This window comes from Pristis pectinata, chromosome 3 (genome assembly GCF_009764475.1).
Source record: "Pristis pectinata isolate sPriPec2 chromosome 3, sPriPec2.1.pri, whole genome shotgun sequence".
In the NCBI taxonomy this organism is placed as follows: domain Eukaryota; kingdom Metazoa; phylum Chordata; class Chondrichthyes; order Rhinopristiformes; family Pristidae; genus Pristis; species Pristis pectinata.
The window spans coordinates 35,469,153-35,484,754 of record NC_067407.1 but is presented as its reverse complement, the minus strand read 5'-3'; the positions used below and the strand labels follow the sequence as shown (position 1 = coordinate 35,484,754).

At 39.6% G+C, this 15,602-nt stretch overlaps 1 protein-coding gene across 1 annotated transcript in view; it reads right to left on the bottom strand.

Moving 5' to 3' along the window:
* frem1b (Fras1 related extracellular matrix 1b) overlaps positions 1 to 15,602 on the bottom strand; it is a 136,547-nt gene that overhangs the window by 94,036 nt on the left and 26,909 nt on the right. The window contains exons 10-11 of the mRNA XM_052010686.1: positions 14,522 to 14,718; positions 12,548 to 12,638 (exon numbers count right to left, since the gene is read on the bottom strand). Of these exons, the coding sequence (XP_051866646.1) occupies positions 12,548 to 12,638; positions 14,522 to 14,718 (288 nt within the window). The remainder of the gene's footprint in view (positions 1 to 12,547; positions 12,639 to 14,521; positions 14,719 to 15,602) is intronic.

Genomic DNA, 15,602 nt, shown 5'->3' with positions numbered 1-15,602 from the left:
AGATATCAACAATAATTATGATCCTGAGTACATATATCTAAAATACTTTACAATCATCAGTAGACCCAGAAATAGGTGGAAACTAATATTTGCCACTTGCAAATTAATTAGTTGATACAGCAATCTGCCATTGTGATTGGTGAAGAAATCTTTAATTGCTGTCTTATTCTGTGAAGAAATGCCAGAATATTTTTTTATTATTGTATCATACCATTACTAGTTCAGGGAACGCTTTCATTACCTGTGATGGATATTAACAGTCCAGGCCCTGGAAGCTTATTGCTAACCTCAGCTTTTTAGCACAGCAGAAGAAACTGTCCAAGGTTCAAGATGCTTATCATTAAATAGTTTAAATCTCTAACTAGTACTCTTTGCTCATCCTCTTGACCTGATCAAGAGAAACAATACTGTCCACGTTGACCCAACTAAGGGTGTAACCTAGTCAGGAGCAACATTGTCTATGTTAACTTGATCAAGATGCTCCATCTAATTGACCTGATCAATGCAGTTATGAAGCATTGCGTGCAAATAAGTTCATTACTAGATGATTGGTTAAAAAATGATATTAGAAGGCAGTTGGATTGTTAAGAGTTACAGAGATGAAGATGTAGAATCCACTCCTCAGCCTCGACTCAAGAAGGATCTCTTCCCAGAGCCTCCTTTCTGCAATGGACAACTTGTTCTTCTGCAACTTCTTGGTTTGTGTTTCTATTTTGTAAGAAGTGTACTTGTGTTTTGCAATTCCTTTGCATAATTATAATCTCTGTTAGAAAATACTGCTCAAATAAGATGACCTCCATTTAAAATAAAATATGTTTAATCAGCTTCGTTAGCTGGAAGTATCTCCTCCTTGGTTGGGAGAGAGACCCACCACTCGAAATGGTGATTATGACAGCTAAACCCCTTCAGAAAAGAGACTAAAGTAGTCAAGTAAATTAGTCTTTGAAATATAAATTAATACAGTATAACCTCCCTAAAGTGAGGGTACTAGCAGACACTTACAACTGATTAGACTTAAGGTCTTGACTTAAGTTTAGGACTCTAGAACAGGTACACTCAATATCATCACATACAAATGACACCCAAGAGCATTAACACAATGTTCAAAGTAACCTCTGGTAACTGTGATGCCTTTCCGCATTTCAATACACTGTCAGCTCTTCAGATTATAGGGATCACATATGTAGCGTCCACAACTGGTAGGGTCAGTTGTAAAGTGGTCACAGAACACATGTCAGTGTCCGAGAGGATAGCATTAAGCAAAATCAAGGCTGCAATAATGCAACATGTCATCTCATCAATTCAGTCAAAAAAAACCATGCCCTTTTCATAGATACGCTCAAGATCTGCAAACTTCTTGATGAACTCATGATTGCATCTATCACAGATCTTATGCAATGAGACAATTGCATTGCCATCACTCACGGAATATTTTAGAGACATTGCTCATGAAAACCATCAAGGATTTGATGACCATACCAGCATTTGGATAGACAGAGTCTGATTAGGTAGTCAGCATGGCTTTGTGCGTGGGAAGTTGAGCTCGATGAACCTCTCTGCGTTTTTTTTTGAAGAGGTAACCAAAAAGGTAGATGAGAGTAGGGCAGTGGATGTTGTCTATTTGGACTTTAGCAAGGCCTTTGACAAGGTCTCGCATGGTAGGCTGGTCTGGAAGGTTAGGTCCCATGGAATCCAGGGAGAGCTAGTTAGGTGGATTCAAAATTGGCTCAGAGGTAGGAAGCAGAGGGTGGTGGTTGAAGGTTGTTTCTCAGAATGGAGGCCAGTGACTAGTGGTGTGCCTCAGGGGTTGGTGTTGCGACACTTGTTATTCATTATTTATATAAATGACTTGGGTGCAAATGCACAAGGCTTGATCAGTAAGTTTGTGATGACATGAAATTAGAAAGTGTTGTTGATAGTGAAGAAGGTTATTGTAGATTACAGGGGGATCTTGAGCAGTTAGGGAAGTGGGCCGAGGAGTGGCAAATGGATTTCAATACAGATGTGTGAGGTGATGCATTTTGGAAAGTCAATCCAGTGTAGGTTTTCTACTATGAATGGTAGAGCACGAGGGAGGGTAATGGAAAAACTGGACTGAGGAGTACAAGTGTATTGTTCATTGAAAGTGGCTTCACAGATAGACAGGGTGGTGAAAAAGGCGTTTAGCACACTGGCCTTCATCAGTCAGGGCACTGAGTATAGGAGTTAGAACATTATGTTGCAGTTGTGTAAGTCGTTGGTGAGGCTGCACTTGGAGTACTGTGTACAGTTTTGGTCACCCTGTTAGAGGAAAGACGTGGTTAAACTGCAAAAAGTACAGAAAAGATTTACAAGGATGTTGCCTGGACTAGAGGGCCTGAGTTATAGGGAGAGGTTGGCTAGGCTAGGTCTTTATTCCTTGGAATGTAGGAGAATGAGTGGTGATCTTATTGAGATGTTTAAAATTATGGGAGACATAGAACATACAGATAGAACATAGAACAGTACAGCAAAGAACAGGCCCTTCGGCCCACAATGTTGTGTCGACATAGCTATTCCCTCCTACCTACAGAATGCCCATATCCCTCTATTTTCCTCTCATTCATGTGCTCATCCAAGCCCCTCTTAAAAGCCCCCAATGAATTTGCCTCCACCACCCTAACAGGCAAAGCATTCCAGGCACTCACCACTCTCTCTGTAAAAAATGTACCCCTCACGTCTGTTCTGAACCTACCCCCTCTCACCTTAAATGCATGCCATAAATATTACTCATCAGGGAAAATGTCAAGGCAGTGCTTCGAGAGGACATACTGGAGGGCTTGACTACTGAGGCAATTTGGGTGGAACTGAAGAATGTAAAAGGGATGACTACGTTGATGGAACTATAATATAGACCTCCCAATACTCAGCGGTATTTAGAGGAGCAAATTTGTAGAGAGATAGCACACAGTTGCAGGAAATATAAAGTTGTAATCGTAGGTGATTTTAACTTTCCACATGTTGACTGGGACTCCCATACTGTAAAATGACTGGATCGAGTTTGTCAAATGTGTTCAGGAAAGTTTCCTCAATCAAATGTAGAGGTCCTAACTTGAAAGAATGCGATATTGGATCTCCTCTTAGGGCAGGTGACAGAAGTGAGTGTAGGGGAACACTTTGGATCTAGTGATCATAATTCCATTAACTTATGGAGAAGGATAGGACTGATCCTAGGGTTAAGATTCTAAACTGCAGGAAGGCCAATTTTGATCATATTGGTAGGGATCTGGCAGGTGTGAGTTGGGATAGGTTGTTTTCCGGCAAGGACATGCTTGGTAAGTAGGAGGCCTTCAAGAGTGAAATAGTGAGAGTACAGAATCTGTATGTTCCTGTAAGAATAAAAGGCAAGGCTAACATGTTTAGGGAACCTGGGTTATCGAGGGATATTGAGGCCCTGATAAAGAAAAAGGAGGCACATATCAGATATAGGCAGTTAGGATCAAATGGGGCACATGAGGAGTACAGAAAATACAAGAGAACACTTAAGAAAGAACTCAAGAGGGCTAAAAGAGGACATGAGGTTGCTCTGGCAGATGAGGTGAAAGAGAATCCAAAGGGTTTCTGTAGCTATATTAAGAGCAAAAGGATTGCAAGGGACAAAATTGGTTCTCTTGAAGATCAGCGTGGTCATTCATGCATGGAGGCAAAAGAGATGGGGGAGATTTTAAATGGATTTTTGGCATCTTTGTTTACTCAGGAGACAGACACAGAGTCTATAGAATTGAGGAAAAAGAGTAATGAAGTCATGGACCTTATCCAGATTACGGAAGAGGAGGTGCTTGCTGTCTTGAGGTGATTTGGGTGGATAAATCCCCAGGGCCTGACAAAGTGTCCCCTCAGACCTTGTGGGAGGCTAGTGCAGAAATTGCAGGGGCCCTGGTAGAGATACTTAAAATGTCCTTAGCCATGGGTGAGGTGCCAGAGGACTGGAGGACAGCTAATGTTGTTCCGTTGTTTAAGAAACACTAAGAATAAGCCGAGAAATTATAGGCTGGTGAGCTTGACATCAGTCATGGTTAACTTATTGCAAGGTATTCTAAGGGACAGAATATATAAGCATTTGGGTAGACAGGGCCTGATAAGGCATAGTCAACACGGCTTTCTGTGTGGTAGGTCATGTCTAGCCAACCTAATAGAGTTTTTCGAGGAGGTTACCAGGAAGGTTGATGAAGGGATGACGGTGGACATTGTCGACATGGACTTTAGCAAGGCCTTTGACAAGGTCCCACATGAGAGCCTGCTCCAAAAGGTTAAGTCGCTTGGCATTCAGGATGAAGTAGTCAACTGGATTCAACGTTGGCTTAGCGGGAGAAGCCAGAGAGTGGTAGTAGATGGTTGTCTCTCTGATTGGAGGTCTGTGACTAGTGGTATGCTGCAGGGATTGGTGCTGGGTCTGTTGTTGTTTATCTTCTATATTAATGATTTAGATGATGATGTGGTAAACTGGATCAGCAAATTTGCGGATGATGCCAAGATTGTGGACAGCGAGGAAGGCTATTAAAGTTTGCAAAGTGATCTGCACCAGATGGGAAAATGGGCCGAAAAATGGTAAGTGGAATTTAATGCAGACAAGTGTAAGGTGATGCACCTTGGGAGGACAAACCAGGGTAAGACTTACATAGTGAATGGTAGGGCACTGAGATGTGTGATAGAACAAACGGATCTGGGAATACAGATCCATAATTCCTTGAAAGTGGCGTCGCAGGTAGATAGGATCGTAAAGAGAGCTTCTGGCACATTGGCCTTCATAAATCAGGGCATTGAGTACAGGAGTTGGGTGTTATGTTGAAGTTGTATAACATGTTGGTGAGGCCAAATTTAGAGTACTGTGTACAGTTCTGGTCACCAATCTACAGGAAAGATATATATAAACTTGAAAGAGTGCAGAGAAAATTTACAAGGATGTTGCAGGACTTGAGGACCTGAGTTACAGGGATCAGTTGAATAGGTTAAGACTTTATTCTCTGGAGCGCAGGAGAATGAGGGGAGATCTTATAGAAGTATACAAGATTAAGAGAGGTATAGAAAGGGTGATTGCATGCAGGCTTTTTTCCCTCAGGTTGGGTGAGACTAGAACTAGAAGTTGTAGGTTTAAGGGTGAATGGTGAAATATTTAAGGGGAATCTGAGGGTGAACTACTTCACTCAGAGGGTGGTGCGAGTGTGGAATGAGCTGCCAGCGGAAGTGGTGGATCCAGGTTCAAATGTAACATTCAAGAGAAGTTTGGATAGGTACCTGAATGAAAAAGGTATGGAGGGCTATGGTTCAGGTGCAGGTAGATGGGATGAGGCAAAAAACCAGGCCGGCATAGACTAGATGGGCTGAATGGCCTGCTTCTGTGCTGTAGTGCTCTAGGACTTTATAAGGTGGATAGTAACAGTCTTTTCCCCAGGTTAGGGCAGTCCAAAACTAGGGTGCCTAGATTTAGGGTGAAGGGGGAAAAAGTTAAAAGTGACCTGAGGAGCAACTTTTTCACCCAGAGGGTGGTGAGTATATGGAACGAGCTGCCAGAGGGAGTGGTTGAGGCAGGTACAATGGTATCATTTAAGGAGCACTTGGATAGGTACATGGATGGATGGGGCCTAGAGGGATATGGGCCGAATGCAGGAAATTGGGATTAGCTAGGTGGCACTGTGGTCAGCATGGACTTGTTGAGCTGAAAGGCCTGTATCCATGCTGTATTGCTCTATGACTCCAAGGAATTGCGAAAACTAAGCAATCATTGACGGAAAAGGTATGGCTTCCATAAACATAACATCAACACATTTGCGCCATGTTAACCAACCACCAAAGAATACAAGAATTGATACAAATGATGGAGTTACCCAATGGGCTACGGGTTAACATTAGTGTTGATTTTGCAGCTCTACACACAAGTGATCAATCGTTTATAATTGCTGATGGCAATAGTAGATTTTCTACTGCAGAATTTGTCAGCCCTATATCTGGAAAAGTTCCCATCCCAGAGTTTGCTCAGGTCTGTGTTTTGGTTGGTGTTCTGTAAACTGTGAGGACGGACACTGGACCATTACTCAACAGTGATGGCTTCAGGAAGTTTGTAGCCAATTTAGGCTTCACACAATGGAAAATCACAGTTTGCTGGCTGAGCACCCGTGGCAAAATGGAGAGAATTATGCAAACAAGAAAGTCATCCATACTACTCATGACCAAGGTGGCATAAAGCCCATTCAGAGAAATACGTGAAATTCAGATCCACGGCATTGCAGCCTGGAGGCATACTGCGAAACGTGACAACCACATTGGCAAGCAAGAAGCTCCACGTGATATGCAGCCAGACTACAAGCTTCCTGAAGTCATCTCCACTGAACAGTGGTCCAGCATCACAAAAGGATCCATGATCACTGCCTCAAATGATTTGCTTTGCATCACACAAAATACATCATTCTTCACCCCTACACGGGCAGTCAGAACACCATCCAGTGTCACTGAATCCAAAATGGCTAGCCTCAAGGTCGAAAAAGAAACTAAGAAATCTCAGTTGATGCAAGAGCCAATGCTCTCACATCTGGAAATCATTAAGTCTTATCCATTGTGCAAGGACAAACCACCCTCACATCTGCCGGATTTAATAACAAATGATATAAAGACTACAAAAATCCAAAATGTTTCTTTTAGTTGTGGAAGGATGTCATTGTTATACTATGTCAGCACATTTTCTTTCTAAGAACATTGTGTATATGTCCTTTTTAAGTCTGTGTATAGTTTTGTGTATGTCCAGTATCTGGCTTATGGCAAAAAGAGAAACAACCCTTGTCTACACTCTCAGCAGTGAGTCTGTATAATTAGTTAAAGCTACAAGGGCCAAGGCATTGCAGCTTACCTTGTCCAATCCTAAAGGCAGGATGACAATGTACAGAATGTTGTCTGCACTTACAGTTGAATGAAGTGCCCGTGCCACCACGAAAGTGGGTGCAAACACTGCTGAATAGTCTGTGCTTTGGTTAGACATCACAACTGGCCATCCAGGAACTGAGATTATTTGGACTCACAGAGCTCTGAGTAAATAGTTACACTGCTGGACTGCACAATTCAGTAACATTATCACCATCCAGGAGGAATTGAACTACTTATCTTTTCATCAGGGAGTCTGTGCAAGTAGGGGCTGGAATACTGTTTCAAAAAGAGTGCACTTAAGGAAGGTGACTATATGATGAGATCTCATCTATTCTTTAAAGTCTTGATGTGCTTCCTGCACATTCCTGCACTCTTTTATTATCATTATGTAAGATACAATGCACATTAAATTCCAGGGGAGATGAATTAACATATATCGAGCAGGACAGTTTGCCCCTTGAAGGCAAACAGCAGCTATAATATTGTACTTTCTAACAAGCACATTATCTTTGATTGTTGAGAAACTGCTGAGAGCCATCAGTTCTGGTAAAGATATCTTTATTAGTCACATGTACATCGAAACACACAGTGAAATACATCTTTTGCGTAGAGTGTTCTGGGGGCAGCCCACAAGTGTCACCATGTTTCTGGCGCCAACATAGCATGCCCACAACCTCCTAACCCGTACGTCTTTGGAATGTGGGAGGAAACCAGAGCACCCAGAGGAAACCCACACAGTCACGGGGAGAATGTACAAACTCCTTGCAGACAGCAGCCGGAATTGAAACCGGGTCGCTGGTGCTGCAATAGTGTTACGCTAACTGCTACACTACCGTGCCTGCCCTTAAAGAATTTGTTCCTCCCTGGCGGGGAATTGAACCCCGGTCTCCCGCATGACAGGCAGGGATACTAACCACTATACTACCGAGGACTTTTGTACCTTTTGTCTAAGCGGTAGGGTTCATTAGCACTGCCAATGGCAAGCAGAAGTTACATGCACCATTCTTTCCTAAGCATTTTAACAGTGACTGTTTTGGAACTCAACTGAAGAGTGTGGAAATTATCTGCTGACCTCCTGGTAGTAGCACCTCCTCTTCAGCAATCACAAGACAAGAGCACTGAAAACAGGAGCAGGAGTAGGCCACCTGACCCCTCAAGCCTACCCTGCCGTTCAAATGATCATGGCTGCCACAGGGCTCAACTTCTCTTTTGCAAGTTCCCCATAACATTCAATTCTTTCAAAAATGTATCGGCCTCCTTTTTAGATGCCTCTAGTGATCTAGCTTCCACAGCCCAGAGATGCAGCACCCTCTGCAAGGAAAAAATCTTCTGTGTCTCAGTTTTAAAAGATCACCCTATTAGGTTCTTGCTCAAATGACCACATCCTCAGGTTCTTGTTCAAACTATTCAATCCATTACTATTCATCCCCCACCTTCCCCTGCACCAATTCTTCCAACTACACCTATAACGTGCAACTCACTGATATTTAACTTGCCTATACTTTCCTGAACTACACTGTTATGGACCACACATTGCACTATTCTCACCTGCACATGTATCCTGGAATAACTATAATATGACTCCAAGCAGTGTAATAGTTGCTTTAAGACTCCCAAAAATTGCAATAGGCTTCATTAGGATGCTACTCATTGGTTTTACATTGAGAAGCATTTTATGATTTGCATTGCTGTTTTTATTAAACTTTTAAGTTTAATAAAAGTTTTAAGTTTCCATGTTTGAGGTTACATTTTAAAGGTGAGCAGTAACTCCTTATTTCACTGAGTGATTGTACTTGTCAACATTTAGATAACATTTCAGTGCTCAAAAACAGAAATATTTTAAGGGTTGCCTCAGGTTGTTGGTTCTACTACCTGCTTTTATGAGATCTTTCTCACCTCCAGAAGGCAATTGACGAGCAATAGCCTAGATGTTGATTTAGGATTTAACTACCAAACACATACTTTGAAGCATTTAAATAAGGAAATAAGAGCAAGTAAATCATACATAATATTAAACACTGCAGAATATGATAAAAATATCTATAATATTATTGTTAAGCACAACTATTATGCTATATATGCACAAAATTCATCTTCATATGCAAGTTATGATTTTTTAATCTTTTTTCGTTCACTCTGAAAATTGTCTAGAATATATTTAAAAATTTGACACTCGTGTACGACTCATAAATAAATAAATTGCCTTTTATGACATGCGTCTCTTTGATGCTTTTTCCAACATTGTAATATAATGAACTAAAACATCAGTCTGTAGTTAAATATAGCTTTTCACACCTAATGTAGTGCAAGAGAGCTAAAACAGATTTCATCAAGGTAATTCTCAGAGAAAACTATGTTATCCTATTAAATATCAAAGATGAAATCAGTTGCTGGAATCTACCATGAGTCATGTATCTAATTAGAATAAAACTCTGATAAATCAGCATGCTTAACTTTAGCATTGCCAATTTCTGGACTATTGGATGCTATTCCTATTAATATGCCAATACATTTTTAATTCACCTTTTTTTAAGATGTTACACAGAATTATAATAAATTTTCCAATGAACCTAATAACTTTAAAGGGAATGAAGGTAATGGGACCCTGGTCAGTTTAAAGAGAATGTGAGAACCATGGCCCCAATGAGTCAGAAGGAAGCACAAGGACTGGGGCTCTGGTGGGTTGGGAGGGAGGGTGGGAACCATGGCCTCAGCAAGGTGAAAGGGAGTGTGGAAACTGGAGCCCCGGTGTTCAGTGGGAGCATGGCAATCACCAACTGGTGAGCCAGATGCTGAACCATCAGGAATAATTGGACAGTTGAGTTTTACTGTAAATAGGTGCTCATAGATTACAACTTACATAGCAGCTCGTAGAAAGCTTTGTATGGATGGCTGATTGTGCACTATATATATATTGATTGAATTACTTCCTTTCCATTCCTCTGGAGAAACTTAACCTACGGGAGCCTGAATAAGAGTGCGCAGTTGAAAATGCCATGAACCTTTGAGAAAATGAAAATGGCACTGAATGTTTTGTACTGCTGTTCAGTGCTAAGGTGCAAATATTTGGTGCATGCCTAAGTTACAGTGACATGCAAAAGTTTGGGCACCCCTGGTCAAAATTTCTGTTACTGTGAATAGCTAAGCGAGTAAAAGATGACCTGATTTCCAAAAGGCATAAAGTTAAAGATGACACATTTCTTTAATATTTTAAGCAAGATTACTTTTTTATTTCCATCTTTTACAGTTTCAAAATAACAAAAAAAGGAAAAGGGCCCAAAGCAAAAGTTTGGGCACCCTGCATGGTCAGTACTTAGTAACACCCCCTTTGGCAAGTATCGCAGCTTATAAACACTTTCTGTAGCCAGCTAAGAGTCTTTCAATTCTTGTTTGGGGGATTTTCACCCATTCTTCCTTGCAAAAGACTTCTAGTTCTGTGAGATTCTTGGGCCATCTTGCATGCACTGCTCTTTTGAGGTCTATCCACAGATTTTCAATGATGTTTAGGTCGGGGGACTGTGAGGGCCATGGCAAAACCTTCAGCTTGTGCCTCTTGAGGAAGTCCATTGTGGATTTTGAGATGTGTTTAGGAGCCTTATCCTATTGTAGAAGCCATCCTCTTTTCATCTTCAGCATTTTTTTGTTACAGACGGTGTGATATTTGCTTCCAGAATTTGCTGGTATTTAATTAAGTTCATTCTTCCCTCTACCAGTGAAATGTTCCCCGTGCCGCTGGCTGCAACACAAGCCCAAAGCATAATCGATCCACCCCCGTGCTTAACAGTTGGAGAGGTGCTCATTTCATGAAATTCTGCACCCTTTTTTCTCCAAACTTCCCTGTGTCCTCACCACAAAATTCAGCATCAGAAGTTTGGAAAGGAACATCTAAACAAGCCTGATGCATTTTGGAAACAAGTCCTGTGGAATGATGAAGTTAAAATAGAACTTTCTGGCCGCAATGAGCAAAGGTATTGCTCATTGCCCCAAACAAGAATTGAAGACTCTTAGCTGATTACAGAAAGCGTTTACAAGCTGTGATATTTGCCAAAGGGGGTGTTACTAAGTATTGACCATGCAGGGTGCCCAAACTTTTGTTTTGGGCCCTTTTCCTTTTTTGTTATTTTGAAACTGTAAAAGATGGAAATAAAAAAGTAACATTGCTTAAAATATTAAAGAAATGTGTCATCTTTAACTTTATGCCTTTTGGAAATCAGGTCATCTTTTACTTGCTTAGCTATTCACAGTAACAGAAATTTTGACCAGGGGTGCCCAAATTTTTGCATGCTACTGTACATGTTAATGAGATAATTACTGCACCAGTGTTCCATACCAATGAATTGTGAACTTCTGTCAAATAAGCTTGGAATCCATTTGAAACATAAAACTTCATGTAAATGTTTATTTTGAGCCATAAACTGAAGTGTGATCTTTGGACCTCAAATTCATTAACTTAATGATCATTTTGATTTAGATGCACAGGATTGGCCCTGAGAAATCAAATATATTTCTTTAGATTGCCCAGATTCAAAGCAATCTACACTGTTAGTCAGCCCCTTTTCTTTGAAAATCCAACTCAAAGGAAGCTTAGGTTAATGAGTGGAGTACTACAGAAGAGATCAGTAGTAACAGTGATGATAAAAGTGATTCTTCAACCAAAAGCTCTTAATGCACTTCGTACATTTTACGAAATGAATAAAATCCCTAAGCATTTTTTCCACTTCTGTCAGCAGGAAAGACAGGTTCTAGTGTACAACAACATGAACATTTTAGTGTTCTACAGCAGGTTTATCACCTGATTGCAAAACTGAAATCAAAGCAAAGAACATATCTCAGGTAACAAGCATCACAGTATATCATTGGAATACTGCAGATACCACAGTTCCACTGCAAGTATCATGGAATCTTACAGCACAGTCTTACAGGACATTTAGTGAATCATGCCTCTGTCAATTCTTTGAAAGGGCTTCAAAAAAATCATTGACCTGAGAAGTTAACTCTGTTTTTCTTCCACAGATGCTTCCTGACCTGTTGAGCATTTATAACAATTGTATTTAGATTTATTTGAAGGAGATATTCAGACATTCCCCTCCAGTTCTGCAACGTTTTTATTAATCCATTCAAAATTAAAAATATATTGAACATTTTTGAAAGCAGTGTCACCTACATGGATTGAATGGAATATCTTTGTGTTCATTTTATAAATAACTGATCACTCTGCTTTTTTAGTCGACTGAACTTCCATAAAAGATCACAAACTACTCGATATATAATGCTATGGTCACAGTCCATGGAAGAAATCAGAACTGTTTTACCATCATCATAAAACAGAGCAATCTGTGACCAAATAATGGCACCAGCAGCATAATACAATTAAACAAAAGCAGAAGCAGTTTATAATGACTTATTCCCTCTTAGTTTCCATTACTTTAAATTTCAATTATCAGTACAATTCTAACAGTATAAGACACAGTAAAACACACATGTATTTCATGTGCAGTTCTTGATTCCAGCCACAGAAAGTATTAAAGTAAAATGTTTGAAAGAATGCTGCATTTAATACTTGCTCAATCTTTTTGAAAATGCAATCAAATTTTAAATGCTGTTTTCTATGTGCTGCATTAATTTAAAATGTAGAATTCTCACACAATACAACCTAGCATTTTACTTAAGGTACCTGTGTAAAGGATTTCAGCATGGGGACAGAAGGATCCTTCTTCATATTTTCTGTGCTGTCTGTGAAAACAATTTTGCCTGCATCAGGTATTCTGTAATGGAAAATCAGGACAAAATCTCTGAATGAAGTAAACATTCTCTGCATTATAATTGTACATTTTCTTAAATCTATATCTTATATACTGTACATAGGGTGGCACATATCTAATCTTCAATCATACACTCTGATTTTAGGATTGACTGTCCTGAAATATTAAAATATAAATCAGACATTAATGTCAATTTTTAGAAGGATAATTTTCTACCTTTGTGTTCTATGATAAAGTTTTTCAAGACATTGTTATCATTGACACAGCTTTGTAAATCTTAGAATCCACAGAACAGTCTTATTTGGTCCCATTTCTATCCCAAATTGACATCACATATGAACTTTGCAAACTTCGCAAACTATAATAATAAGCAGAGAAGACACAAGGGACTGCAGACACTCGAATCTGGAGCAACAGACAATCTGCTGGAGGAACTCAGCGGGTCAAGCAGCATCTGTGGGAGGAAAGGAATTGTCGATGTTTTGGGTTGAAACCCAGGGTTTCGAAACTCAGAGATTTGGCCTGAAATGTCGAAAATGCCTTTCCTTCCACAGATGCAGCTCGACCCGTTGAGTTCCTCCAGCAGACCACTTGTTGCTATTTATAAAACGCTTCTGACATGTTACTTTTCTGTCTTTTATTCATGGTATTCCCAAGGAATGCTTTGGGCAAAAAAAAAAGAGGATCTCAGTACGGATGAGTACAGATGTGATTCATAACCATGAAATTTTACAAAAATTTCTGACGATTTTCAAACAATTTGATGCAACTCTAAAACTTGTTATTGTACATTAAGTACGCTCTATTGACTAACTACTGTATACACCATACAATGATTGTATTTTGTTGAATCTAAAAGATGAAAGCAGGGAGGAAGTGGAAATAGAAGAAATCACATTAATTGACATACTCCCTTGGTATTTTACATGTGATAAAGATCTTGAATTTGCTGTATTAAATATATCTATCAATATGTGTTGTTCCATTATCAGCAAGACTCCTATGTTATTGTATCTTGAAGAAAACTATCTGAGAATCCAATGCAGTAAAAAATGAAAGGAAAAGGCTTGTATTTATCTTATACATACCTCCAGTCAGCTGATTCATATGGCCTGTTTCTACTTCTTTGAGCTGCATTTTTTCTAGCATAATTGCCTTGATATCAATATTAAGCAAGAAATCCTGGAATTTTATTCATACATTACAATCAGTGCCACTCAGATTTCCTCTTCAATTTGAGCAGTTTGAAAAACACACTGCACTGGAAGTAGGCAAAACCCACTGAATTAGCTATGCCCTGTGATAAATTAACCAGCATTTCACTAATTATGCACATGGGCAATTCTTTGAGTCATCTCTGGAAACTAAGCTGGAACTTTTAGACACATGTCACCAACCCATATGTTTTGAAAAGTTTTGAAGTGATTTTTTTTTAAATTAGTGAAGGTCCTTATCTAACCTGAAATGAATTTGGTATATTTTAGAAAAGTTATCTGCAGTAAATTAAAATCAGTTACTCATAGATAGCAATTAATAGGATGACTTAAAATCCTTGTTTTTGAGGTGACCCCATTTTCAACTGGATTTATCAATCTTTACCATGTTACCACATTTAAATCTAACAATGTATATTTATAAAATCAAATTATTGAGAGGAATCTTAAATGCTGGCAAGAGCAAAATACATTCTAAAAGAGATGAAATTTTGGGAAAAACTTGAGCCATGACTTTTGATTTCATCCAGAGCAGAAATCCAGCTCCATTAAAAACAAGAGAATAGGATGTAGAGCTAAGCTTCTCTGTACCACTGTGAAATTCATCCATAATGGCACTCAAAGAAAGGAAGATATTGGATGGAATAAACTAAATACAATGGAACAGTGTACCTCTGCTTAGTTGGAAAGAAACAGGGTTTAGTTATTATAAACATCAGTTCATTCTCTGGGGACTCCGTGTCTGTGAAGTGAAGATGATTCTTGGTGATGTGTCTAATTTCTGTTTCTTTCACTACCAAGTAACGCGTTGTACCATCAACTTCTTTTGGCAACTGGTCCTTCACTGCAGTTATATGGATTAATGCCATCTGGAAAATAAGAAAGATGACAAAGGAAGCTTGACATTGCTTTGTGGGCAAGTGATAATAAAAAAATGCCCTCAAAAAATCAAGTAACATTTGGCTCTGTAGCACCTGGTGTTTGCGTAGAACAGTTACTGAATTGCTATGTGATGTGTGTGCGCACACATTTGTAGCATAATTTACACAATCTCTTCTGCTGAAAAGGACAGTAGTATATGCATGACCACTCTGAGTAGACAGACTGTGATGACAATGTGTAACTCTGATTTGATCTCTGTGGTACCAAAGTGGATCTCAATTTTGTAATCTAAGCTTTGTGTTAAAATTACATGCAAGAACTGGTATTTGGAAGCAGAAATAAGAAAAGAACACTGATGTTCCATAAGTACATTAAGGGTAAAGGAATAACCAGGGGTGAAAGTGAGGCCCATTGGGGACTACATAGGTAATCCGTGCATGGAACCAGAAGGTATAGGTCAGGTCCTAAATGAATATTTTCATCAGTATTCACAAAGGGAACAGACTTTGTAGTTGGAGAATTCAGTGAAGGGGTAGGTGAAAGTCTAATGCACGTCTCTCTCAATAAAGAGGAGGTGCTCCATGTTTTCGCAGGCTTAAAGACGGAAAGTTCCCATCACTGGAAGGGAAGAGATTGCTGTGGCTCTGACTGAGATTTTTATATCTTTGCTGGACACAAGTGAGGTACCAGATGGTTGCAGGACAGCAAATGTGGTCCCCCTTTTCAAGAAAGGCAGCAGAAAAAAGCCTGGTAACTATAGACCTGCGAGTCTAACATCAGTGGTAGGAAGATAGTGGAAAAAAATTCTGAGGGAAAGGATTAATGATCACTTGGAAAGGCAGGGACTAATCAGAGAGTCAATATGGCAATG